General features: G+C 39.4%; 1 protein-coding gene across 1 annotated transcript; it reads right to left on the bottom strand.

The window, feature by feature from the left end:
• On the bottom strand, positions 1-22,370 carry lrrc17 (leucine rich repeat containing 17). The gene is given in 5 exon segments (XM_052118700.1): positions 1-2,964; positions 9,490-9,645; positions 12,399-12,419; positions 12,422-13,237; positions 22,197-22,370. Coding segments are annotated over 4 exon segments (1,329 nt in total). The 5' UTR covers positions 13,146-13,237; positions 22,197-22,370; the 3' UTR covers positions 1-2,536.
• Positions 22,371-27,422: the final 5,052 nt, after the last annotated feature.

Genomic DNA, 27,422 nt, shown 5'->3' with positions numbered 1-27,422 from the left:
GGTCATGATGTGATAAAACATTTTAATGGCCATAGAAAAAAATACAATAAATTAATATAACAGATAAGATGCAATAAACATAATTATTAGACACTTTTCAGTCATGCTGTGCACAGATGTTGGCTACTTCCCAGAAGATGGAATCTTAAATTAAGCTGATACTCTCTCCTTTGGCTGATGTTCTGGGCTTCTTGGAGCTACCTCAATGTCGCAAAAATGTAAAATAATAACCATATGTTCTATTTAACAAGCTGTCCTGTAGACTTTGAGAATGTTACTTTTAAAAGTAATGTTACATTATTTTGCTATTGATAATGAAATAATTGTTATATTAATACTTTGTATGGAAAGCAGCCTGTTTTGTATAATTTTTCTCACGATCACTGTACTTGACCATGAGCGTGCCTCATTTCAGTTTAGGTTCTTATCGAACAGTGGCATCTTAGAAAGGAATTTCATGCAAAGAAAATGGTGCAAAAACAGTGCTCAGTAACGTACATAAATTAAGAGAAATGTTGAGAGATAGAAAGCTCTCTTGCTCCTCACACACAGCATGTGCGCAAAGAGAGAGGCAGCGTAAAGATGTTATATGAAACAGAAGCGCTAGGTTTAAATGGCTTTTAATGGGATGTGCTTTAGGCTTAAACTGCTTTTAATGGCAAACATGCACACATAGATTGGATATAGACACTAAAGAGCATGTCAAAATGAAAAGTAAACCAAATCCAAGACATTTAAGGCAATTTAGAAATCCTGGCCAGACCCTCGGCCAGAAGTCCGAAAAAGAGGACAGGTTCAGGAAAAACAGGATGCGGTTACCCTATTATGTGGCTGTTTTTTGTATGTTGGATGTTAAGTACCATCACATGCCAAACCACAGAAATATCATGTCATCAACAGAAACATATACCACCCTCCCATGTTAAAAAATAAATTACGTTAGACAAAACTTGAATAAATTATCTTGGTGCTGAGTGGATCCGATTACAGGCATGACTGTATAGCGCTAGGCAGACCACACACACAGTGACTCAATTCATGAGCGACTTTCTTATTTGAAATAAAAAAAATATTTTTAACAGGAAAATTATGATTATCTTGCATGTGAGCTATATTGCATGTGACAAAATTAAGTTTCTTTTTAATTGCAAATGGTTAGGGTTAGTTCCGGCAGTTTTGACTGGGGGGATCTCCGTGTATCTGGATGGACCAGTGCCAGTCTGGCCCTCATGTGGTCTCGCCCTTGTTGCGCACTTGCATTTTTTGGCTTTAGTTAATGGATGAAACGTCAGAGGCCTTATTCATGAAGCTGGTTGATCATATGTAGAGTTTCAGAGTAAGTTTCAGGTTGACAAAACCAGACAGAGCCAAACCGGTTTACATCGGATTATGTAATCTCAAGACGCTCACTATAAACCCTCTCTGTCAACTCCGAGATTGATATGAAGATCAAGAGATCCTAATGACAATATAATACCTTTACATGTTTACACAACAAGAAGAAACAGTTGCTGCCAAGTCTTCTGGAAAAAAATTTATGAATAAAATGTGTAATGAAACTATTTAAATTCACAATATGAACATACAGGCTTATTAATTTTAAAAGCTTTAAAATCTGTATATTAATATAAAATGTAAAAGAAGTTACATTTATTTAAATTTAAAAGCCTAATATAATTTAATGAAGTGCAACCCATGCCACCTATATGTGAAATCCTATAATATAATTGTAACTAGTAGGATTTGTTCAGGTGGAAAGAGTCGTCACACAATAAACTTATCATTAAAGTGTGAGAAACACCTTATGAACACTTATGCAAACAAATTTTTTCTGATTTTCTCAGCATCATGCATACTGGTACAATATGTAAAAAAACCTGCTCTGTAGCCATGTAGCTTAAGTTTGTGTTCATATAAAACTCGTGTAAACACGTGTTTGTGTGAAAATATAAATGTTTTAAAAATATCTTAGTGGGCGGCTGTGGCTCAGTTGGTAGAGCGGGTTGGCCACTAATTGCAGGGTTGGTGGTTCAAATCCTGGCCCACACAACTCCACATGCCGAAGTGTCCTTGGGCAAGACATGAACCCCAAGTTGCTGCCAATGGCAGGCTAGCATCTTGCATGTGTGTATGAATGTGTGTGTGTGAATGAGTCACAGTGTAAAGCTCTTTGAATACCGTTAAGGTTAAAAAGGTGCTATATAAGTGCAGACCATTTTACTATTGCGATGGACATCGGTAAAAATCTTCCCGCTCAAACTAAACTCACACTTACCTTCATGAACAATCAATGAATAAAAAAAATCAACTCTACTTTTATTTATCATAATTCAATTTACAAAATTACTCCTAAAACAATTCAGAATGAAAAACGTAAACATCAACTGCTTGAATTCTGATTGGATTCAAAGAATCTGCAAAAACAGTATATTAATGTTTCATTTCTGATACAGTAAGAATTATGCCGGGAAAACGATTTGTTCATGATAAAATAGGACAGCATTCCCAACAGCATTACAGTATCACATTTTCCGCCTTAAGATAGACGGATGATCTCAAATTTCTTTGGTACTCTGTAAGGTCTTGGCCCCAAATCTGAAACCAGCTCTGCTTCTAGCTCAGCAGTGAGTTCCTGAGCTGTGGTGCCCGCAGTGTCAGTGCCAGGTAACTGGTTATGCGTCATGTCGGTAGGACAGTCTGCGTTGTAGGTCTTCACATAATTCTCCACTTGCCATCCCCGAAACTCCTCTGGTTCACTGCACACCAGACCTGTGTAGGACACTCCACGGTGGTGCTTTAACCAGTAGATCAAGTAGTGAATGTTGTAATCACAGATCCAGGGGTTGTCCCCCAGAGACAGTTTCTTCAGGAAGTATAGATCTTCCAAAACACCATATTGGAAATATTGAAGACTGTTGTTGGAAAGGTCCAGCTCTCCCAAATGCAACAGGCCTGCAAAGGCAGCTGGACAGAATAAGACAGAGATAGATGAGCCTTCAAATCTGATTTCTTTTCAACATTTTAATAATCTTTTTTTCATAAACATGCCATACAACATAAAAAAAAAATAAAAAATAGAGACTACACTTTAAAGTCCAAAGTATATTTCGCATGTCCGAGGCGGTCCGCACACAGTCTGAGTGACGTAATTTTTGGCATTAGGATTGTTTGCGGACGTCAGCACACAGTATCCGTGTGCAGCCAGATTTTTCTGTTTGCGCGGACTGTGCGTGGACAAACGCACACGTGCAAGTCTACTAGGTGGCAATACGTAAAGTTGGGTTGTACTGTCAAGCAGAAGTCGAAGAACTTATCCTTTTTTTTATAAAATGTTTTTATATTGCTTGAATGAAAATACATAGAAGCCACAGTAAACATAAATCTTAATACATTCCGTCAAAACTAAATGGCAGCACAAACAAAAAATATGCATAATAAACAAAAGAAGTCGAGATCAGAAGAACAAAACTGCAATAGTTAAAAAAAAAATCCTTCAAAGATCAACACAATTCCTATTTTTCCAAGTTCCATCATCAGCCAAAAATCTGCTTCCCCTCGATGAAAGCAAATGGACCATGAAAGAACGCCACGTTTCCTTCAGCATGTGCTTGTTTAATGCGAGGCCAAAGCGCTTCTCGAGCGTCTCTGTCCTCTTTGTTTACATTTCCGCGAAACTAATGCCTGGCTCCTTGCACACGGTTGATCCCTTTGACAACACCCAAACTAGATCTCTATAGATTCTCTTTAAAAAATAAATGATGATCTGCCGCATGCGATTTCCTTCCTTTCTGCCAATTTGATGATACGTGTCAACTGCCTCTTCCATTTCCCAGGGCGCTCCAGGAGCAATCTTTTGAAAGCAGCGAAATCACCTCTGCTCTGATGTTCTCGTTCTGTTTCTCTGGCGAGCCTTTGATGTGTAAGTTCCAACGCCTTTTGTAGCGATCCAGTTCTCCTACCCTAGCCTTCAGCTCTTTATTTTCCTGTTTGAGAACAGAAAGATCCTGATCCATTTCAGATGCCTTCTCCCTTAACCTCGGAGGTGACACTACAGTTCTCTTCCATTTTCTTTGACAACTCCTCCAACTTTAATTCCTGCTGGTCAAACCTCCTTCCGAGAGAGTGAATAGCCTCAAGGATATCCGCATTAGAAATCACTTCCTCCTGCTCAGGACGTAGTTTCTTCACGATGTGCACTTTTTTTTAACAGGTAGATTCTCAGCACCAGTTTCCTCCAAATGACGCTTGTTTGCAGCAACAGCTACCTCAATCACTTCGGCGTAATAGTGCTTGTTTCTGTTACTACTCACTATCTTATCTTCAGATTTGTTTTGCTCTCCCTGCCATTTTTAGATGATAAGAAATGTATTGCGTTAAAAAACTAATTGGGAAAAGTATAAAAACACGAAAATAAACTTTGGGACTTTGCTAGTTGTTAACTATGCTGTCATCTAGTACGCCATCTTGCTAACTATTCCAAAGAACTTATCCTTCTCTATCATTTTGTTGTTGTTGTTCTTGCTTCCTCTGAAGGATAAAGAAGAAGAAAAACTGAGGATCCGCCATTAGAGTGGATGTCCTGTAAATGACATGACTCGGTGCTGCCCTCTAACGTCTAGTAGCATATAACAAAGCTATTGTTTTGCGCATTTGTCAAACGCAACCTTTCACGCTCATCCGCGTAAGGTATACTTTTAAAGGTGTGCCCACACAACTGTGCGTGAGACAGAACAGAACATGCTAAATGAAATATACCTGGGACTTAAGAAATTGACTTGCCTCAGTGGATTGCATATTCGGGATAATAGCCTCTTAGATGTTTAGTGAAATGCCGCCTGTTTATCTAGCTGTGTTCTCTATCTAATCTCTGAACTGTGACTAATGAAGTAAAAAGAAGGAAACCTCCTGTTCCTGAACTTGTAGTGTGGCTGAATCAGTGTTATCATCCCTCTCAATGGAAACAATTAGATGACACAGCATGCTTGTCGGTTCATTAGAACCTGACTGACGCCAATTAAGTGCATTTTTTGAGGCAGTTTAGGAAGACTTAAGTGGTCATGTCTTTTTTTTTCTCTGTTGTGAGAGAAAAAGGCTTTTTGAGGAGCCATTTTTGGGGTAGACCTAATTTAAAAAATGCAGTCAGGGGAATACATTAGTTAGTTGCTTACATATGTGCCATCTATAAGTATTCATAAGGAGATATTGGATTTTAAATTAACGAGTATTCCGTTGGTCCATTTAAACTTTCCATCAAAAAGTCTATGGGGGGTATTTACACTTGGTGTTACCATTCCTTGTTGTCTACCCCGTGTTTTCCATTTCACCGTTCATATTCCATGTCACGTTTTCCCTGTTGTCCGTCCCGAGTCTCACTGTCCTTGTGAAAAAACTACACTTCCCACAATTCCCAGGTCTCATCACTGCCATTATTGTGTCATTGTGTGCACCTGTTTGTAGTTTGTGATCCTCCTGTGTCTGTGTATATAAACCCTGTGTGTTTTCCACTCCTTGTCGATCGTTGTATGTGTTAGTTCCTTGTTCCCTGCCCTGTTCCCTATTATCACTTACTCGTTCGAGGTTCCTGTGCCCTTCGTAGATGTCTCCATGTTCTGTCAAGGTTTAGTCAAGGTTTAGTCTCTGTTTTCCCTTTGTGGATGTTTCCTTTGTTCCTGTGTTTTGTGTTATTTTTAGTTAGGTTTAGTCTCTGTTTTCCCATCGTGGATGTTTTCTTTTGTTCCCGTGTTTTGTGTTATTTTTAGTTTTAGTTGTTGCAATAAAGTTCCGCGTTTGGATCCACACCTCCCGTTTGCCTCTGTCTCTATTCATAACACTTGGTCACTTCATACTGATCAGATTGCTATTCGATTTAATTTGTACATTCCATTTACACTTGGCCGCATCACTGTGCCTCTGCCAAATGGATATAAATCCGATATTCAGTCCCTGCGCTTACTTCGTGATTATGCTAATGCCAGGCAGCAAATTTAAAATGTTATTTAAAATTTTTTTTTTTATTCCTAGTAATTTTGCCTCACACGCAGGTATCTGTGTGTGCATGCTGTGTATTTTTCCGCTCTGGGCTTGACATAGTTAAGATATGTCCATGCACGTCAGCTGCACTTATTGCATCAAATAAATGAAGAAAAATGTGTATTCACTCCTACAACGTGCATCTGTTTCTTACTCTGTATCAGTTTTATATTATTTACTGCATGATACAAGCCCTGTAAAAATACTTGATTACAGCTGTTATGTTTCGCATTTTCCCTATACTGAAGTAGCACTGTTTGTGGGGAGTAAAGTTTACATATGTGGCTAGAACAGCCAGATGCATTGACACTTGAAACGAGTTTTGTCTGGAATGTGTCTCAAACCACCTTCGGAGATTTACACTTGGTCTTTTCATGATCGGATAGCAATCCAATCAGTAAAACTCCATGACCAAATGTAAATACCCCCTATGGGATTTTAGGGGAATATTGATTGCCTTATCTGGGAAAACTGCAAGTACGATCAGTTAGAAAAGACTGCACACTAAGTCAGAACAGTCTGAAGGTCTGTGCCAAGTTTGGTGAATGTAGTTTAAAAGCTGTGGGAGGAGTTACTCTTGATAATTTAGATTTTTTGTTTAGGGATTTTGTAAAAACAATAAATACAAGTCTGTAGAATAACAGTATGGAATGTTCCTGGTTAAATGGAACTGAAAGGTACATTCCGTGTTCAGTAAAAGTTATGTTTACTCGACAGCATTTGTGTCATTATGTTGATTTCCACTGAAAATGATTTTAACTCGTCACTCTTACTAAAGAAGGAGCAAAAATCGAGGTTACAGAGAGACAATTATTATGGAAGTAAATGGGGCCAATTTTTGGAGGGTTTAAAGGCAGAAATGTGAAGCTTATAATTTTATAAAAGGACATACATAAATTCTTCTGTTAAAATTGTGTATTATTTAATCTTTAAAGTTTTACTGTTTATGGCATCATGGCAACAAAGTTGTAAAATTGGATTTAAGTTTATACAGAAAAAGTTAGTAAGAGGTTTTATCACACTAAAATAATTTTTACACACATATTGTTAATGTCTTGTAGCTATACTTTTGAAATGGTGAGTATTTTAAAGTTTATGGATTTATTTACATTGTAAGTGCCTAACTATATACCAGATTTTTGGTTTTTTTGTTTTAAAGAAAATGAGGGACGAGTTGAAATACATTTATTGTGGTAATCAACATTATGCCACAAATGCTGTCGATTGAGCTTAACTTATACTGAACCCGGAATATACCTTTTAAGCTCTATCAACAGCATTTGTAGAATGGTGTTTATTCAAAGAGAAAACAATTCTGACTTGTCCTACAGTTTCAAAAACACAAAACATTTGTTGACAGTTAATGCTCTTACAATGGGGCACCTTACCCCATATTGCTGCTTGGACGTCCATTGTGTGTAGATTTCCATCAGCGCAATTTTTTTGACTGTTTTTCAAAGTGTGACAAAGTATATTCTTGGTAATCAACAACATTCCGCAGATGATGGAGCATAAAGGCCCGGGTATGCTTTGTTTTTCTGTGTTTTGGATCGGACCATACCCGGTTGACCGCATTGCATTTCAAAGTATACGCTTTTGACCGTGAGCAAATACGAACTTCGACACATGCACACTATGACTGCTTTGTTATACTCTTTTCCTGCATTCCAAACAGGATAAATCAGCCTCTAAAAGGCACTTAAAAAGTAAAACAATCATTGCGCCATGTTGAAGGGCCAATCCAAACCAAACCGAAGTGGTCATAAATAGCTGCTTCGAAGAGCCCTTCAAAACGAACGTTTCTGTGTGGGTTCAACTAATGGAAACTGCTGCCAAGAAGACCAGAACCGGACCATACTTGATAAATCTGCTGGTTTGCCAAGTGTAATGTAAAACAAACAGCTGCAGCTGCAAACAAACTGGTTCTTGCAATATAAACATGTGGTATACACAATTATATTTTATTAATTTAATAATTAAACATACGTAGAGTAAATTAGTTTACTAGTTCATTTTTAAATATATAAAACACAAATATTTAAACATGACGCTTACATTTCTTCATAAACTCTTACAGATATAAAGCATTTATTTTCAGTTTGCATTCTGAAAGTAGTTAATAGTGAGGCAAAATCATGTGTTAATATTTCTGATTAGGTGCAACTGATGTTCATTAGTACCAGCCTTGTCTGAAGCGGCTCCTTTGGCTTGGATAGATGATATTGAAGTGCATTCCGAATGGGCAATATTTTTGAGCCCTACACCTTCAACCCTCCGAAGCTCTCACTCTGGAGGGTAAACCCTTTGAAGGAATTAGGGCATAGCGATTAGCACTTCGGAATGGAACGCACGCTTTTAGTACTGTCAATGGTTGGCGCATGCTAAGAAGACTAGAGGTGTGTGGACGGTGCACATGTCGAGAAAATTTGGGAGGCGTGGGGACAGTCCGCATAGACTGTGCTGAGGACGAAATATGCATGCTGTGCGCTAAGTGATCAGCAATGCGGACAACCAAAGTATACTTTGGCTTCAGTTGTATTAAACCTGAAACATTCCTTTGAAAATATTATGGGTCTTACTAGTTTTTTAGAGACCTTATCTGCTGTGTTCCTCTCACAAAGCCATATGGACTGGAAGCAATATAGTGCACAAGTCATCAGACAACTTTCATGATACTGTTTTGTCCTTTTTTGAGCTTGGCAGCGTCTGGTCTCCGTCTACTTTCTCATTCATCAGTAGCTCATATTGTGTTCCATGGAATAACAAAAAACTTACAGGATTACCAAAGCTGCTTAAATGTGTCATACCCAGCAAGAAATAACCTGCAAATGTTTAAAAGCAATACTCAATGTACCCCCTGCTTTGTTTGGTCTAATTGGCAAACGCATGAAAATGAAGGTGCTCAAGTGTATCTTTTTCTCCATACAAAAAGTGCTTAAAAGATTCAGCGTATATGTATGGTTATGGCAGACTTTTTGAATTGTCTCACATATTGTTTTCTCTACTTCCCATAAATTCTATAAACCACTTATGTTCTTTCATCCACCCATTCCTTTGACAAATGGTTGTGGGTTTGTGTAAGGCTCCCTTCAGCCTGTCAATAAACGCTGAACTGATTCTTTCATAAGTGATTTATTTAACATGGCTCATTTCCTGATGTCAGCAGTGAAGGAACTCTTTTATAGTTATAAGCAGTTAAAAGGTCCTCTTCATACCTTACAAACTTCTAAGATAATGATTTCTAGGTGACCTGTCATTGCTGCCCCTCATAGCTGTGTGTTCTGCAAGATGCTGCAAAGCTCTCATTTCTGGCTTATGCTATATTGAAACGCCTTCCTTTTCATGCCTTGCGAAACCAAATACTTATACTGCAGCCAATACATCATCATTGCTCTTTCATCACGTAACAATGAAATAAGTTGATGTCTTGATGACTTTGCTGTGGGACTGCTGGCTCACCTGTGTCAATGCGTTCCAGACTGTTGCTGCTCAGGTTCAGGATTTTTAAGTCTATAACGGTTACAAACTCCTTAGGTCTCAGCTGCTTGATGTTGTTTCTGGATAGATCCAATCTCACAATATCAACTGTGATATCCACTGGCACAGCTTTAAGTTCTGCAAAAGAGAGAGTGTCAAATTACTATAATTATATAGGCAGATTGGAAATGATTCATTCATTATCAGCACAATTTCCAAGATGACTGACAATAGATACAGTTACAAGAAACTGTTGTGTTACATATTGTAATGTTTCCTTTTGTGGTTTAGTGACTCTCAAGGGAATATTGCGTAGTTCAGAATCATCCATATGCTTGCAGGCACTATGAAAGACTGTCTGCATTTCCAAATTATTTACAGCAGGGTAACCATACATGGAAACATCTGCCACTGAAATTGTTGAAAGATCTTTACGGTTGGTTTAGCGTTGGTGGTCTGTTAAACTAGTTTTCACAAACGCTTACTGATAATGGCATTTATATTTGAAAAAATATATAAATAAATTGTATCTGTATATGGAGCTTAAACTACTGTATATGCAAAGCATGTTGACAGTACAAAGAAGCTTGCTATTTGTTTGGGAGGATTTTGGCCTTTAACACTCAAAGTCTCAAACCCTTTCGAGGGCTTCAGCAAAGCATGCCTGACCATATTTATTTATATCACCACTGAGAGAGTTATGAAAACCTTACACATGGCTCATGTATGGTTCTAACATTCGAGACTCTGTGAGACATCACTGTCTCTGTGATATCAGGAAATGCTATCATGGGACTCAACATGTGCGAGAGTTGTGCAACACGCAAAACAGATAGAGTTGCAATTCCTCCTTTGACCCAACAGAACTGGACCTGTTTAAAACTCATCACACCAAGACATACAGATGTGAGAAAGAGTTCTTTGAGTTGTTATGCCACCTAATGTATATAAACCCAAATCTTAACCACAGCTGCTACTCAAGAAGTGTTTACAATATTTTACAGCATCCCTGGAACAGCATGTTGATACTTTTGGATTGTATCCACACAAATGGATGCACAGTTATTCTTGCAACCTTCTCAAGGAAAAGCCTTCCCAGAAGTTGAGATCACTAACACTTGGTTTGTAGTCTGCTGCACTTGCCAATAGATTCCAATACAATATTTTCAGGTTTACTGCTGACAAAGGAAATCACCAGCTATCCCTTAGGTTCCAGGACAGATGACATAATGGTACAAGAGTGTGAGTTGGTGTTTTTGGGAGGGAGTGATTCAGGATACCTCACTCATTTCTATACTGCTGACTTACTATTTCTGATTATGGGAGAAAAAGCCCAAATCCCACTGACCATAAAACCCATCTAACTTTATTTCACATGGACTGTATTGTATTACACATGTCCTCCTTGTATCGTCTAACCCAAACAATGTTGTCTTTGGCCTGGCAATTTCTTGCTTCTTATTTAGGATATCAGAACACATTTTGCTAGTGAACCCCACTTTACAAAAAGTACAACTCTAATGTACAATACATTGAAACCTCTTAAATGGAGGATTTGTGAAGAAAAGAAAAAGCCTCACATTATCATTGTCAACTATAATGGAAAACATTCAACATGCAGTGTGCTATATCTTGAGATGCTTGAACTTTCTGGTGTCAAAGACCACAATTCCATTTGAACTGTCTTAAGATGATTAAGACCTCCTTCTTAGTTAAATGCAGATCACACACACACACAATCTGTCCATCCATTATGAAGTTGTCAAATGTTTTGTAGGTTCCCTTAATTTGATACGGTCACACAGTTCTGCAGGGGGGATTGTTTCTTAAACAATGAGGTTTGCAGATCTGCTCTAACAGAATTAAAAGGTAGTTTCAAAGTATTTGAGGAAAGTATTACTCATTGTTTGAGTGTTTACTGTGGAATAAATGATACTTTGCTCTAACTGCTATTGCCGAAAAAACACTATAGAGCTCACGATGACACTAAAGACATTTTTCAACATCGTAAATTACCTTAAAATAAACCACAAGACATTTTAAGCAAGCTCTGTTCATTTTTGTGGTTGACAGTTTTATTCAACTATTTGTTAAATCACTTGTTCAGCCTCCCTCACAACTCTTTCCAAATACATATTTCATACAACAAATATTTAATAGAAACACAATGCACTATAGCTGCAAAATCTTAGTGACATACAGATGTGACAAAGATGCAACAAAGTTTACACAGGCTTTTAATCATTAATCCTTTGATTAGCTGAAAGGATAAGCAGGACAGAGATCTTTGTTGACAGATAACTTGCCTTACAAATTGAATTTTCCTGCAAAACAACACTTCTAGTAGCCAAACATTTAACACCAGACCTTGTTTATGCCTTTCTACTATTGCGATCTTGAATTGGGTTGTTGCTTTTTTATACCTACATTTAAAGTCGCAGTGTGTAATTACAAATAAAGACAGTAATGCAAAATAAAGACATTTGAAACACTCCTCTGTCTTTCTTTGTGTGCAAAAGTCTCACCCTAAGTTTATGCCATTGTTTAAGCCAAATTTGTCATTTCAAGCAGCTCAAACAGACAGATTGCTATTCTGTTGGTGCTCCTAGTGGCCAGAAATTACACACTGCAGCATTAAGTTTGCCATTTAATGTTCGAAAGAAATTGTGAAATGGGTGAACCACAAGATTTTCCTAAAGTTTCCTAAGTTCTGTGATTTCACTTCCAAAACTTTGTATTTTTTCTCCGAGGTTACTTGAATGTAAAGTACAACTAAAAGTGGATTTGAGCAGTGACACTGTTTCTTAATTATTTAGCTGGGCTTAGCACTGCTCCTCAAAGGCTCCTCTATACATGAGAAACCTTACAATGGTGGGCAAAATCATTCTCACCTTTATTCCTGCAGTCCAGGCGGGTACAGGGTGCATATAGGAGTGGCACAGAGTGGTTGCGTCAGATTTCCTTTGTGGAGCTGGTAGTGGCTGATGGTCAGGTTGCTGTGATACGTTCTGCTGCTGAGGGGTGCATAGCAGCTCTGCATCCATATTCTTAAGCTGCCTCCCAGAGAATGATAGAGGCTCTGCGCACCTGGCAAAATTGCCAATGTTGCGGTTACTGGGTACCTGTATGAACCTTACTAGACTGTCTAGCTGGCAGTCGCACCTCCAGGGGTTGTCGTGGAGGCGCAGGTACTTGAGTTGAGGCATAGGAATCAGCATGCTTTCGCTCACCACCTGCAGACGGTTGTGCTGCAACAGTAAAGTGGTGAGTTTTCTCAAGCCGTTGAATGCTCCTTCCTCAATGCGCAATATTTCATTCTGCTGCAGATCCAGACTCCTCAGTTTGCGGAATTGACTGAAGGTATTGTCCCGCAGCACCTTGATCCTGTTCTTTGCCAACAGAAGATGATCAATATCCTCTGGCCAACCCAACAATACGGCTGTCAGTTGACATTCTTGACAGTCCAAGAATTTCTCTTGGTTAGCTGTAAATACTTTGCAATCTGCAGCCTGCCGCTTAACAGAATTTTTCCGATCTCGACCCCGCTTTCGACGTCCATTCCCCTTTTCACCCTTTCGTGCCTCGGCTGCCCAGATTCCCAAGAACAGCAGCACCAGCAGACCGCAGAGCAGCCGCATGGCTAAAAGAAGCAGCAGGATCAGTCAACAGAGCCGAGTCTCAGTTTAACCTTGATAAGCTTCAGTCAGAGTGAGAGGTACAGCTGCAGTCCCTGAGAAAAGACAAACGAACTGTAAATATCTGCACGACCAAGAGCTGCAGTCTAAACAAAGAGAGAGAGAGGACCTACACAAATGTATAAATACCCTTTTGTCTACCTGTTAATTCATGATAAGAAAAACCTGGTAACACAGTGCTGTCTTTTTAGTTAATACAAACAGACTTTAAAACCTGGTCTCATAGAATCACGTACCAGAGGTGTAATTTACAGGTGAGATATGTCCCAACCACTTTTTGAAATAGCTTTTGTCAGGTGTCTAATGCATAAGAAACAACTCCAGATATTGAGTAGGAGTTTCCATTTCATTTGTGTATGTCATAATATGTGGCAATCCAGCACCGAAACGTACATTTTTTTAATATAATGATGAGTGCTCTTTGCGGCTGTTATCAGTATCGACGAGTGACAGTGTGCAGTGATGTTCTCTCGTGCATCCAGACTCGTGCTCATAATATACAACCATACAGATGCGCTCTCTGTTTAGTAAATCAGAAAGTTTTATTAGGGCGGATTAATACCCAAAACGTATTATACTGGAGGTGAAAACTTTCCCATGAGACCAATCAGTCATTCTGGCTAAAATTTAGTGATCCATGTATTTGTCCACTGACTAACAATATCCCAAGTTACAAAATTAATATGTGAAATTTCTTTTGGAACTCTTAAATGGGTCATCAAGACCGACTGTTTATCAAAACAGAGAAAGATTATTTGACATTATCTGTACATAGCCTAATTAATATTTATGAGTTTCACCACTTCTTGATGTCTCCACTAATTTTTAAAACAAAGTGTCACCCTTGGAGTCGCACCAGCACGAGGACCTACTAAGTAGTTGGAATTGTGCATTCCAAATTGGGAGAAAAGGGGATACAAAAAAACATTGTCACCCAAATACTTAACTATACCTACTAAATTATCTTTACGTCTCATTATACTATACATATTGCGGCACTTTCTGAAATGAACACTAGAGGCGCTACAACAACAATTACTTTTATTCTGTTTCACACAAATCACAAGTAAAAAGGCAGATTATCAATTCATATACACTTGTTCCTCCCACAATGCTATCTTGTGACATCAAAACACTTACTGTAGTGCATAACTTATAAGGCGATACAGCCGTGGCCAAAAGTATTGGCAGTGACATAAATTTAGTGTTTTGCAAAGTTTGCTGCTTCAGTATTTATAGATAATTTTTTCACATGTTTCTATGGTATACTGGAAAACAATGATAAGCATTTCATAAGTTTTAAAGGCTTTTATTAGCAAAAACACTCAATTTATTCAAAGAGTCAATAATTACAGTGTTGGCCCTTGTTCTTCATAACCTCTGCAGTTCGCTCTGGCATGCTGGATATCAGCTTCTGGGCCAAATCCTGACTGATGGTGATCCATTCTTGCCTTATTAGTGCTCGGAGTTGATCACAATTTGTGGGCTGCTTCTTGTCTACTCGCCTTTTGAGGATTGACCACAGGTTCTCAATGGGAACCCTTGTGCATTGTTCAAATTCACTACCCTTTCGTTATGTTCGTGGCTGAAAACAGCCATTACTTTTAAACTGCTGTAAAAATGTATCAGATAAATATTTTTTTCAATTTTGTTTGCATAAATCTATTAATCAACCTCAGTCCTGTTCAAAACTACTAAATGTTTAAAAAAAAAAAATCAGGATTTTAACTCTTTAATTGCCAAATTCATAAATGATGTCACTGATTTGGGGAAAAAAACACACAAAATGACTTATTTTCAATATAAAATGTGATTGTGGACTGGATTTTTTTTACCTTTTATCACAGTCTTGGACATGTCAAAGATTAGAAACAACACTGGTTTCGATGCATTGTTAGTTTTTGTGCAGCATCAGATTTTTACTTTTTCTCTCTCATTTACTGTTTGTGGCTGTTTTTGCCCCATTGACTTCCATTATAACCACATTTTTTGATTGCAAAGCCATGACACCATATAATCATGCATTTTTGATTGTTTGTGGTTTTCCCTGTTGGGAAGAGGTAAAATTTGTAATTTTTACTGTTGATAACCACGTGGCACCATTAACCCTTTAGATAGGCCTGTGCAAAAAAAAGCTTAGTTTCTGGCTTTTACATGGAGTTATATGGAGTATAATAGCATATTAAAGTGTGTGTGTGTGTGTGTGTGTGTGTGTAGAGAGAGAGAGAGAGAGAGAGAGAGAGAGAGAGAGAGAGAGAGAGAGAGAGAGAGCTCACCTTGTTGCGTCTGAGAAAATCAAAACATGCACCTCAGCTCTCACAACTACATGGAGTAAACAAAAACAAAGTGCCTTTTGATGGTGAGAAATGCAGAGTAATCAAAAACAAAGCAAGTGGATTTAAACACTTGCATGCAAGCCTGCTGGTCATTTGATGGTGAGAAGAGCAGCAAGCAACATGAGAAAGGGCTTGACTTGTAGTGAAGTTTTAGAGATGATAATGCAGCCTGACCCCTCCAGCGAGCTGCAGGATGTATTGTCTTCTCCCTCTGACACCACAGACTCAGCAGAGTCAGATCCTGATTTGGATGTGGCACCCTCATCATCCTCTCTAGCTTCCACTGAAGGCGAGGAGGATTCGGAGGATCCTGGATCTGGGTGGATTGGAAGAAACGGCGAAGTGTGGTTTTCCACCAACATGGAGACAACTCCCTTTCTTCAGCCTGCCAGAGGCGTGACTCCAGGGCCGACGCGCTATGCCATCGCAAGGGTCCAGAACATGGATTCTGTGTTTAATCTGTTTTTCACAGAGGAGATGATTGACCTCATTGTCAGCCAAGCAGTGGTGACAGAGGGACCAAAAAAGAAGCCAGAGATAATCGCAGATTACAACCGCTGCAAGGGAGGTGTCGACAATCTAGACAGTGTATGTGCCATTACACATTTGTTACTACATGCATCCTATTCCTGTTAATTTTTACTTGAATTCATGTGCTTGTTAGAGATAAATTTAGGAGATACTGTTTGTGTTTTGACAATGTTTGCATGATTATTCTCATTGTCATGTGCAGCTTCAAAAATACTTATTATGAAATCTGTTCTTATTCTTTTCTTGTTCTTTTATTTTTGTAGGTTGTCGGCACCTACAGCTGCAGAAGGAGGAACAATCGGTGGCCACAGACGTTATTTTTTAATATGATGGACGTCTCGGCATATAATGCATATGTCATCTTCACAGCTGTGGATCCCTCCTGGAACCAGGCAAAGCGGTTTCGGAGAAGGCTTTTCCTAGATTTCCTAGAAATTGTTCATAAATCTGATGCAGATTCTGAGTAGATTTTTCCCTTTCTCATGTTGCTTGCTGCACTACTCACCATCAAATGACCAGCAGGCTTGCATGCAAGTGTTTAAATCCACTTGCTTTGATTACTCTGCATTTCTCACCATCAAAAGGCACTTTGTTTTTGTTTACTTCATGTAGTTGTGAGAGCTGAGGTGCATGTTTTGATTTTCTCAGACGCAACAAGGTGAGTTCTCTCTCTCTCTCTCTCTCTACACACACACACACACACACACACACACACACACACACACACACACACACACACACACACACACACACACACACACACACCAACACACACCCACACACACTTTAATATGCTATTATACTCCATATAACTCCATGTACAAGCCAGAAACTAAGCTTTTTTTTGCACAGGCCTATCTAAAGGGTTAATGGTGCCACGTGGTTATCAACAGTAAAAATTACAAATTTTACCTCTTCCCAACAGGGAAAACCACCAACAATCAAAAATGCATGATTATATGGTGTCATGGCTTTGCAATCAAAAAATGTGGTTATAATGGAAGTCAATGGGGCAAAAACAGCCACGAACAGTAAATGAGGGAGAAAAAGTAAAAATCTGATGCTGCACAAAAACTAACAATGCATCGAAACCAATGTTGTTTCTAATCTTTGACATGTCCAAGACTGTGATAAAAGGTTAAAAAAATCCAGTCCACAATCACATTTTATATTGAAAATAAGTCATTTTGTGTGTTTTTTTCCCCAAATCAGTGACATCATTTATGAATTTGGCAATTAAAGAGTTAAAATCCTGATTGTTTTTTAAACATTTAGTAGTTTTGAACAGGACTGAGGTTGATTAATAGATTTATGGAAAAAAAATTGAAAAAAATATTTATCTGATACATTTTTACAGCAGTTTAAAGTAGTGGCTGTTTTCAGCCACGAACATAACGAAAGGGTAGTGAATTTGCCCACAGTGTACTGTTGAGTTTTTGAAAATTTTCAAAGCATTTTCCTAAAATATGTGTGAAAATAAGATTTGTCACCAAAAATCATTCCATTTGCTGAAACACGGAGAAAGTTATGGCCAAATTACGACTCAACAACACTCCCCAGTGGCTGAAAACATCCCGAACAGCACACAAGGGTTAAGATCCGGGGAGTTGCCTGGCCACGGATCCAAAATTTCAATATAATGATCTCCGAGCCACTTCATTATCACTCTTGCCTTGTGACATGGTGCTCCATCATGTTGGAAAATGCATGGATCATCACCAAATTGCTCCTGGATTATTGGGAGAAGTTGCTCTTGCAGGACGTTGTGATACCATTCTTTATTCATGGCTGTGTTTTTGGGCAGAATCGTGAGAGAGCCCACTCCCTTGGATGAAAAGCAACCCCACACATGGATGGTCTCAGGATGCTTCACTGTTGGCACGACACAGGACTCATAGTAGCGTTCACCTTTTCTTCTCCGGATTATCGATTTTCCAGATGTCCCAAACAGTAAGAAGGGGGCTTCATCAGCCCCAAAGATAACTTTGCACCAGTCTTATGCTGTCCAATCCTTGTACTTCCTGCAGAATTTCAGTCTGTCCTTGATGTTTTTCTTGGAGAGATATGTCTTCTTTGCTGCCCTTCTTGACACCAGGCCATTGTCCAAAAGTCTTTGCCTCACTGTGTGTGCAGATGCACTCACACCAACCCGCTGGCAATATTGAGCAAGCTCTGCACTGGTGGTGACACTATTCTGTATATACTCGGAGATGGTTCTGGCGCTTGCTGGACACTCTGGGACGTCCTGAAGCCTTTCTCTCCGTGAAGTTCTTGATGATCCGGTAAACGAAAGCGAGATCAACGTGTCCGTCATGTGTATGTTTGTTTTAGGTTTTTCATTAAAATATTGTTTATGTTGACAAGCGGGTTCTCGCCTCCTCCTTTCATTGAACTACTTTACACTGGTACCGAAGCCCGAGAAGGAGGAGGGATGCCCATCACGGAGTCCTCGACACTGCCATCCACCAAGGGGAGCGCCGCTGCCATCTACCAGGCGAGGGAGTAGACCGACCGCCCGGACGCGGTGAACGGCCACCGTCCGCGAGGCGAGTGGGGACTGGACTCCCCGACCGCCTGGAGCGATGGAGCCGCTGCCAGGGGTGGAGGAGAGCCCTGCCATCCCCCAGAAATGCGGAGGGGTCGAAGGAAGACCACCGTCCATGAGGGGAGGAGGGAAGTGTCTCCCCGACCGCCTGGAGCGGTAGGGCCACTGCCAGGGGCGGAGAAGTGTCCCCACGAGTTGCCGAGAACGTGGAGGGGCGTTCTGACCGCCAGGGGTCGTGAGTCTGACTCCGGTCCGCCCGAGGAGAAGCGGCTGTCGTCCGCCTGAGAGGGTGGAGAAGTGATCGAGGACCATGCGACGGTGTATCAGAGAACCGGTGAGTAGGTTTTTTTTTTTCATCTCTCTCTTACTGCTGCTCTGCATTGGCCTTTTCCCTCTCGTTAAAATTGTACTGTTTTTTTTGGGGGGTACTACATTGTTACAGGAAGTACCCCCCCATTTTAATTATTTCTGTTTCCCTCCCCTTGTCCCCTCCCTCGTCCAGGAAGGTGGGGATGACCTGCCGGCAGACTGGGCTTAAAGCACGCCCTCCCCCAGGAAAAGGGGGGGGGGGTGTACTTCAGGCCGGGGGCTTCCCAGCCTGAGAGAACAAGGGAGGAATGTGGCAGGGTTGTGATTATACACACCCGATCCCTTATCAGGCTAATTAAGCCTCCGAGAGGGATAAAGGCCGATGGCAGACGGAGGTGCAACGAGAGAGAGATCGTTTAGGTGGGGACATGTTCGTCATGTGTGTGTTTTGTCTTTTGTTTTTCATTAAAATATTATTTATATTGACAAGCCAGTTCTCGCCTCCTCCTTTCCATTGAACTAAGTTACACCCAGATTTTAGTGGTGGCCCAACAGAGTAAAAACAAAACCTGTATTTAATGTAACCTGGGTTGCTTTATCTTATATCTTGCATTGTTTTATTTATGGTTTCAAGTATAAGGACATTTATCACATTACATTCTTTTTCAACAACAAAAGAAACAAGACGTTTCTGATTTCTTGATTTTAATTAGTGTTGGTAGACATTTGGAAGTTTTGATTAGTTTTCTGTAACTGTATAGTTCCAGTTGTTTTGACAGCATTATAATTTCATCTCACTTTGCCACGTCGACACATAGTGGTGTTATAAACAGAATAATTGAGGTATGCATTAATTTTCGATAATTCATTGATCCATCATCAGTTTTTCCTTACAGTAAAATGTTCTTGAACCGTCATTACCACATATCCAGGAACAGTGCAGAAACATTTTCTAACTCTAATTAAAAATTATGTAACGTATTTGGATGACTCCTTTCCCTAGTGATACATAAAAACAAAATTAAATTTCAGCATATTTTTAGGCATAATCTCTTGGCATTAGCTCACACCCTGATATGTCAATATATTCCTTGTGGGAAGAAATATTACATTTTTTAATATTGACTAACAATTACAGATCATTCCTCTTCATTTTAAACATGGCAAACTCTTAGTTTGCTCGTGCGTTAGTGTTTTATTTACCCCCCATAGCCTTGGCCTGCAGCGCATTGAGTCACTGCGCTATGTGTGCTATTAGGCATTGGGCCACAGTTCTATCTCAGACTGTGTCCTTTTATCAATTGATGGACCAGACAAGAGTTTTCAAATTTAAAGGTGATGCATGTAACTTTTCACAATCATTGTTTTAATACTTTCTCCCATCCCAGTTTAGTGTGCAGAGACCACTATATGTAAGACATACATATAGGGTCAATTCCTAAAAAGTCCTCACTCCGTTTGTAGTGAGTCTGCAGAACATCTGCTCAACACTCTGAAAAATGAAAAATTTGTTATGTAACGAACTTCGTGGTCCTCCTCTCCAATAGATATCAGTTCAGCAGTGAGAATGAGTAATTAAAATATATGGATTTGGTGGCTCCCTGCTTCCAAGGCACTATAAAACTACTAACAAGTCTTGGCATTGCTTGCAATTTTGACACACTTCCAGTCCATATTACGTTGGTTTGTAGCTATTTTCACAGATCAAGAATGAAGTTAAATTGTAGATTTACATGATATGTTCCATTAATTTCCAGTGATAAAATGCCATGATTATGACATCATGTGAACACTTCATGTGAAAATGTCTGAATCCTGTTATAGTTTTATGTGGCTTCTTGCGTTTTTTTTGCCTCATTTCAGTTTACTGTTCTTGGCACAATAGAGCGTAACATTCTGGTTCCGGAAGTAAGAATCCCATTCCTTTTCTCCATAGGCTAATTGATTTTTAATGTTAGCTTATTAAGCTCTGAAAAACAGACCTACCATGAGCTCTGAGGTTTTTTAGCGATTTATGCATCTTTTGTAACCATTAGTCTGCATTATTTCAATTTTATTCTTTAAAAATAGCCAGTCAGGGTTCCAGGTGAATGAACCAGAACAACACAGCCCTTGTGTGAGATCCTGGCTGCCACTATGGCCTTGGTTAACTATAAATACAAAAAAGGAGAACCAAGGGTAGGAAAACTTCAATGGGAAATGTAGCAGAATGCAGGCAATATTCACTATACAACATGAGAAGGGAAGTGTTTATTTTCTTCTATTATTTTCATGCCACCTAAACTCCAGGTGATCCAGTGTGCCCAAAAAACACATCTGATTATTTTAGGGTCAATGTTTGGAAAACCCTCCTTCTCTAAGATAGAGATCTTGACAAGAATGTACAAGATCCCCCCCACCCCCCCGGTATATATCCCAGCAGCCATTAGCACAGTCCACTGTGTGTGTGTGTGTGTGTGTGTGTGTGTGTGTGTGTGTGTGTGTGTGTGTGTGTGTGTGTGTGTGTGTGAGGGATGAGATGAGAGAGAGAGAACAAGCATGACCAGCAGTTCTTAATTAAAACCATTTGAACTTCCTGTATGGGGAGAAAAAGACTTGAAAAAGACTTAAAATATAAGTCTTTTTCAAGAAAAACACAAAAAAAATGTAATCATGGCATTATGAAACTGTTTACTTACAGAAAAACCTTAATCACTTTTAGACATTTTACATTTAATCAACCATCAGAGGAAACATTAAAATCAGATTAACCATTAAAATCAAAACTGTGTCCTGTCCAGCTTGTGTGTGTGTGTTTGTGTGTCTGTCTGTGTGTATGTGTGTGTATATATATATATATATATATATATATATATATATATATATATATATATATATATATATATATGATAGATAGATATATAGATAGATATATAGATTGCATATGTTTTTATATGGTTTTAATAGATTAAAAACAGATTGCAAACATATACATTTCAGAAAAATGACCAGGCAGTCTTTTGAGCCAGCAAGTGGAGTTGCACATTTTCCAGATGTGTGCACACCTTAAGTGCAGGCACAATTGCTAAACAAGCTTTTCACTCAAACTAACTCAAGTTAATGCCCAAATTGAGATTGCAGGAAGAGTGTAATACCTCTGTTATGAAACTTTAGTCCATCTGCAGTCAAGAGTGCAAAGTTTACTGTATGTCCAACTGTACTGGCATTGCAAGATAGATTTTCCCATTCATAAGCCTAAGACATTCATACATACATGCAAAAGACCTCAAGTACCTGTACACAGGGAAAGGCATCCAAAATCTCATTCAATCGGAGTATGTCCTGTTTGCTGCTCTTTATATCCTTTCTTGAGCTTTGTGCTCTGCTGGATGTCTGAATGCAGTGTGCCGTTGTATGTGCATGAGCGTATGTGTGTGTGCATGTGTGTGAGGTTCAGTGCAGCCCCCAAGTTTGTGCCTGGTTTTAAATTACACGCTGCGTCTCTGTGCAGGCAAGCAGACCCACATTTCCCTGTTACAACTGTACCGCCTCCAGGCTTCCAGCCTTTTGTGAGTCTCTTTATCAGCCTGATGTCAAAGAGACTTTGGATGAGGCAACCTCATTCAAACCATTTGGAAAATATGTTTCTGTGCCTGGTTGCATAAAACACCTTAAGTTTTCCCTTAAGTATAACACTTAAAGCATGATGGCTTGAGAGTGTTGCATATAATCCCTTATACACTTCTCTTAGGAAATGGAAACCGTTAAGGGATTTACTACAGTGAGCGATGTTTTACTGTTATCATGGATATGGCATGTCTCTGAAATTTCAGAAGATCGGAAATGTCCGGACCAACACTTTTTACCACATAGAAAATACTTTAACTTTACACTATGATTTTACTTTAATATTAAAGACTATTAAAGTGTCTCTGTATCATTATTCATGTGTAAATTATTGTCTGACCTCTTCTGAAGCAGCGTGTAAATGGCACTGACACATATCACCGCAGTAGTTTACGATTATTGCATAAAATTTTTCAAACTCATTTTCTGGAGGATACACGGGCAGAATGCCATTTGTATTTGAGGTACAATCGTCGAATTTAATGGATTCAAAAATGAATTCAAAGGTATGTGCTGTTCCACAGATGTGTGTCCCTTAGTACATGCACACACACTCATACACGCAGTATAAATATGTATGTAATAAATTGTTTGTTAATAAACTCTGTATTTAATTTTCACTGTGCTCCTACATTTCTTTGTGTGCTCCTACATTTTTTCATTTAGGAGCGCATGTACTCCTTGGGAAAAAAGTTAGCGTAGAGCCCTGATTGGGGTGGATGGAAGTGGCGAGGACTCTACTACGGCGCATCCCTCCTCCTTCCCGGGTTTTGGCACCAGTGTAAAGGTATTAATCGAAAAGAGGAGGCGAGAACCGGATTGACAATATAAATTATATTTTAATGTAGAAATAAACAAAAAGACAAACACACACAGGTATCGGACAGCTGCCTGTAAATCACTCTCTCTGTCCCTCTGCAGTCTCCAGTCAGCCTTTATCCCTCTCTGAGGCTTAGCCTGATTAGGGGCCGGGTGTGTAGCATCACAACCTGGCCCCACCCTCCACCCTGTCACAATCAACCTCCAGCTTGTTAGCGATTTCTCAAATTGCGTGATCGTCAAATCTGTACTGGGGGGGTGTTTTGTCACCAAGTGCAGCAACAAGTACATTTTCTATCTATAACAACAATAAAAACCACACAAAAATGTCAGACATAAAAAGCGTTCAGGAAACGTGCAGGAAATGAACACACTATTTGCGATATGTACTTCTATGGACCAAAGAGAATACAACTCATCTATTGGTACCAAAGAGCCATTAGGAAACACTTTTCCAGGCGGCTCACTATAACCCAATTTGCTGATCACTTAGTCCACAAAAAGACTTTGAACCATATAATGGCCCATTTCTTTTGACCGGGCATTCACAGCGATGTACGCAAATGGTGTGCGGCCTGCCGTGAATGTCAGTTGATCGAGGTCCTCTTCGAGAGAATTGGCATGGACCTCGTTGGGCCATTAGAATGGATTGCATGCAGCCATCGCTTTGTATCAGTTCTGGTGGACTATGCAACGCGATATCTGAAAGCAGTGCCCCTGCGCAACATCTCAGCACATAGTGGTATGGAGGCACTCTTCAGAATTATCTCCCGAATGGGGATTCCAAAGAAAATCCTCACTGATCAAGGCACAACATCCATGTCACGTATCACTACTATGATTAGACATTAAATCTATTTGCAACAGCTTTTATCACCCCCAAACCAACGGGTTGGTCGAACGATTTAATAAGACCTTGAAAAACATGATTCGTAAGTTCGTACACGAAGACGCTAAGAATTGGGATAAGTTGCTCGAACCCCTGCTGTTTGCAATACGAGAGGTCCCGCAAGCCTCCACAGGGTGTTCCCCATTTGAGCTACCGTATGGGCAGCGGACGTGTGACATGCTTGATGTCATATGGAAAGCTTGGGAGGAAGGACCTTCGAATAGCAAAAATCAAATTCAATACATTCTGGACCTTAGAGCAAAACTCCACACTTTGGGGCAGGTAATGCAAGAATGTCAATGCCGACTGTACAACAGGGGCACTCGGCTACGGGAATTCGCACAGGGAGATAAAGTGTTTGTATTGCTGCCCACTTCGAGCTCCAAATTACTCGCCAAGTGGCAAAGACCCTTTGAGGTCACACAACAAGTTCGATATATCGATTGTGAGATTAGACGAATGGATATGGGGCACGTCAAATCTACCACCTCAACCTCCTAAAACTATGGAGGGAGGCGGTGCCTGTAGCCTTAGTGATGGTAGCTCGGGCCAGAGGTAACTCCCAATCCAAATTAATTCACCCCGGTCCCTTGCGGAGACCACCTCTTACTGTCACAGCTTACGGACATTGCCCTGTTGCAAGCGCAATTCGCGGACGTATTTTCACATCTTCCCGGTCGCACAAACTTTATAGAGCACCATATCGAGACTACCCAGGGGTTGGTGGTTCATAGCCGCCCATATAGTCTTCCTGAACACAAGGAAGACTATATGCTCTGCGCGAGAGGGAGAGCGGTAAGGCTTGTCACCTGGGTTGTAAGTACTCTAACACCTGTCTCTAATTATAGTGATGGCAGAGGGAGACCTGAAAAGGCACGCCAAAGTGTCAGTATGTAGGAGAGTGGTGTCTGCGTGTTTGAACCTTTTGTGTTCAAGTTGGCACCTGAGAGCTCCTTTTATGATAAACTTTTCTTGTGATACTAAAGAGAGAATAAATGTCTCCTGACTCCATCGCCCACAAACTCAACCTTATCACAGTCGCATATCTCTGCATGTTTAAATATTTTCTCAATAAAAAAATTAAAAAAACTGTAGTTAAAACTGTTAGCTACTCAAACACTGATGCGCCATGTTTGTTTATGTTTGAGGTAGTCAAACTACCACATAGCCACATAAACCCATTACGTCACCGTTCGTCTCTCAGGTTAGTGGAAAAGCACAGCCGATTTACAATAGGCTCCAGATTACCCCAGCCGTGAACCGGTGGAAAAGTGCTATGTATGACCAAAGGATGTTTCTCCAGTGCAAGAGCAAAAAATGCTAGCCAAATCTCTCTTTCTCCTGCCTGCCAGTGCTTTTAATTGTTTTTTTTTTATTTCAAGGTGATGTTTATAATTTGTTTATTTTATCATACATTCTAGTGTCCCAAAAAAGTGGATAGACAACTACGAGAAAGCCATTAGTAGGTTAATTTAGCAGAAAAGAGTAAGCACTTTGGTTCTGTAGTGCTTTCAAAAAATCTCATTCAGCCAGGCACGGCACTTTTTGCTCAATCAATGCCATGAGTTTGGAATGGAAATGACTTTTATATTTTTTAAGTCTTGCTCACTCTTAACAATATAGGTTCCAAAAAGGGTTTTTGCTGCAATGCCATTGAACAAAAAGTTTTTGTTTCCAAAAGAAACTTTCAGTGGACTGTAATTAAAAATAAAATGTTTAAAGAACCCTTTTTTGAAGCTTTTGCACAATGAAAAGGTTCCATTGATATTAAAGGTTCTTCATAGAAACATACATGGCGATAAAGAACATTTATCTGAAGCAGATTATGATTCTTTATTTTCATAATGCCGCTCAGATTTATGGATAGCCAACCTCCTGGAAAGAGTTGTGTTCCATGCTCTCAATATTGATCTTTCAATTACATTACACATAAATTTAACTTGTCTTGGTCATTCATATTTTATAGTCATGCTTTCAGTATAATTAAATGTATTTAAACAGTGCATCAAGTGAGCAGCTGTTTAAACTTTGAAGCATCTAATTCAATGACTGGTGAATAAATACAATTGTAAGTTATATTTTTCTTGTAAGCCAGTATCTGGTTTCTCAGGACTTGGAAAAAACGTTCATCCTTACGGAAATGTATTGTGTTGCTGCTGTTGACATGGATACAGTTCTCGCAATGGGAAATTATTAATCTATATAGTCAGTATTAATGGTCATTCGAGGCTATTAAAATACATAGTTCTGGAAAAAGGGTATGATAGACAGAACAAAACCATATTTAAGGTAATGGATAATTTACTGTATTATAATTACTAACGTGTAAAAAATTACGCTAAGGGCTTACACTTTGGCTGCTTCCCAGTTGGAATGAAAATGGATTTAGTTGCACAAGACATTATGCAATGAAGTATGCAATCCCAGGAAAAGGAACAGTTTGGCATTAAGATAAATTCATACATTATCCTTAATCCCAGTGCCTGAGCAGAACTGTGCATTGCCAGTAAACTGACTGAGCCAAGCATCTAACTCAGACCATGTTCACCCATTAAAGTAATTATGCAAGTACCACTTGATTTGTTTAACAAAAAGATATGTTGTTTCTTAATGCATTTTGAATACTACTGTTTTGCTTTTCACTAGCTGAAACATTGTGCTCTGCTGCTGTTAGGCAAAGTGTCTGGTCTTGAAGAGTTATGATGATTAGTTTTCTTTGCCGTTTTTAGTCCAAGGTCATTAATATCAGCTAATCCTCTTTTTAGCATTCTGGAATAGCAGGTACCTCAAATGCAACCAGTAAGGTTTGCTTCGAATTCAACTAGATTTGTGAAATTGAAAGAAAACCTGTCAGCATTTTTTTTTTTTTAATTGGCAGATTAAACATTCAGTATTGCTTCTAATTTAAGTTGTCCTTTCTTATTTTAAAGGATTCTTGTTTGACTTCAGTTCATATTTTGACAGACATTTGGCAAAAATTTTTTTTAGAAATTCAACTTGATGTAATAAAGCAATTGGTATAGGTAAAGGGATCAATGGAAAGGAGGACGAGAACCGGCTTGTAATATAAATGATAGTTTTAATGAGAAACTTAAAACAAAGACACAAACACATATGACAGACATGTCCGTAAACAATCTCTCTCTCCTGCACGGTCCCCCGCAGTCAGCCTTTAACCCTCACAG

The sequence above is a fragment of the Xyrauchen texanus genome, chromosome 45 (genome assembly GCF_025860055.1).
Source record: "Xyrauchen texanus isolate HMW12.3.18 chromosome 45, RBS_HiC_50CHRs, whole genome shotgun sequence".
Classification (NCBI taxonomy): domain Eukaryota; kingdom Metazoa; phylum Chordata; class Actinopteri; order Cypriniformes; family Catostomidae; genus Xyrauchen; species Xyrauchen texanus.
Note: the sequence above shows the minus strand (reverse complement) of the source record. Positions and strands in the feature narration are given on the sequence as shown.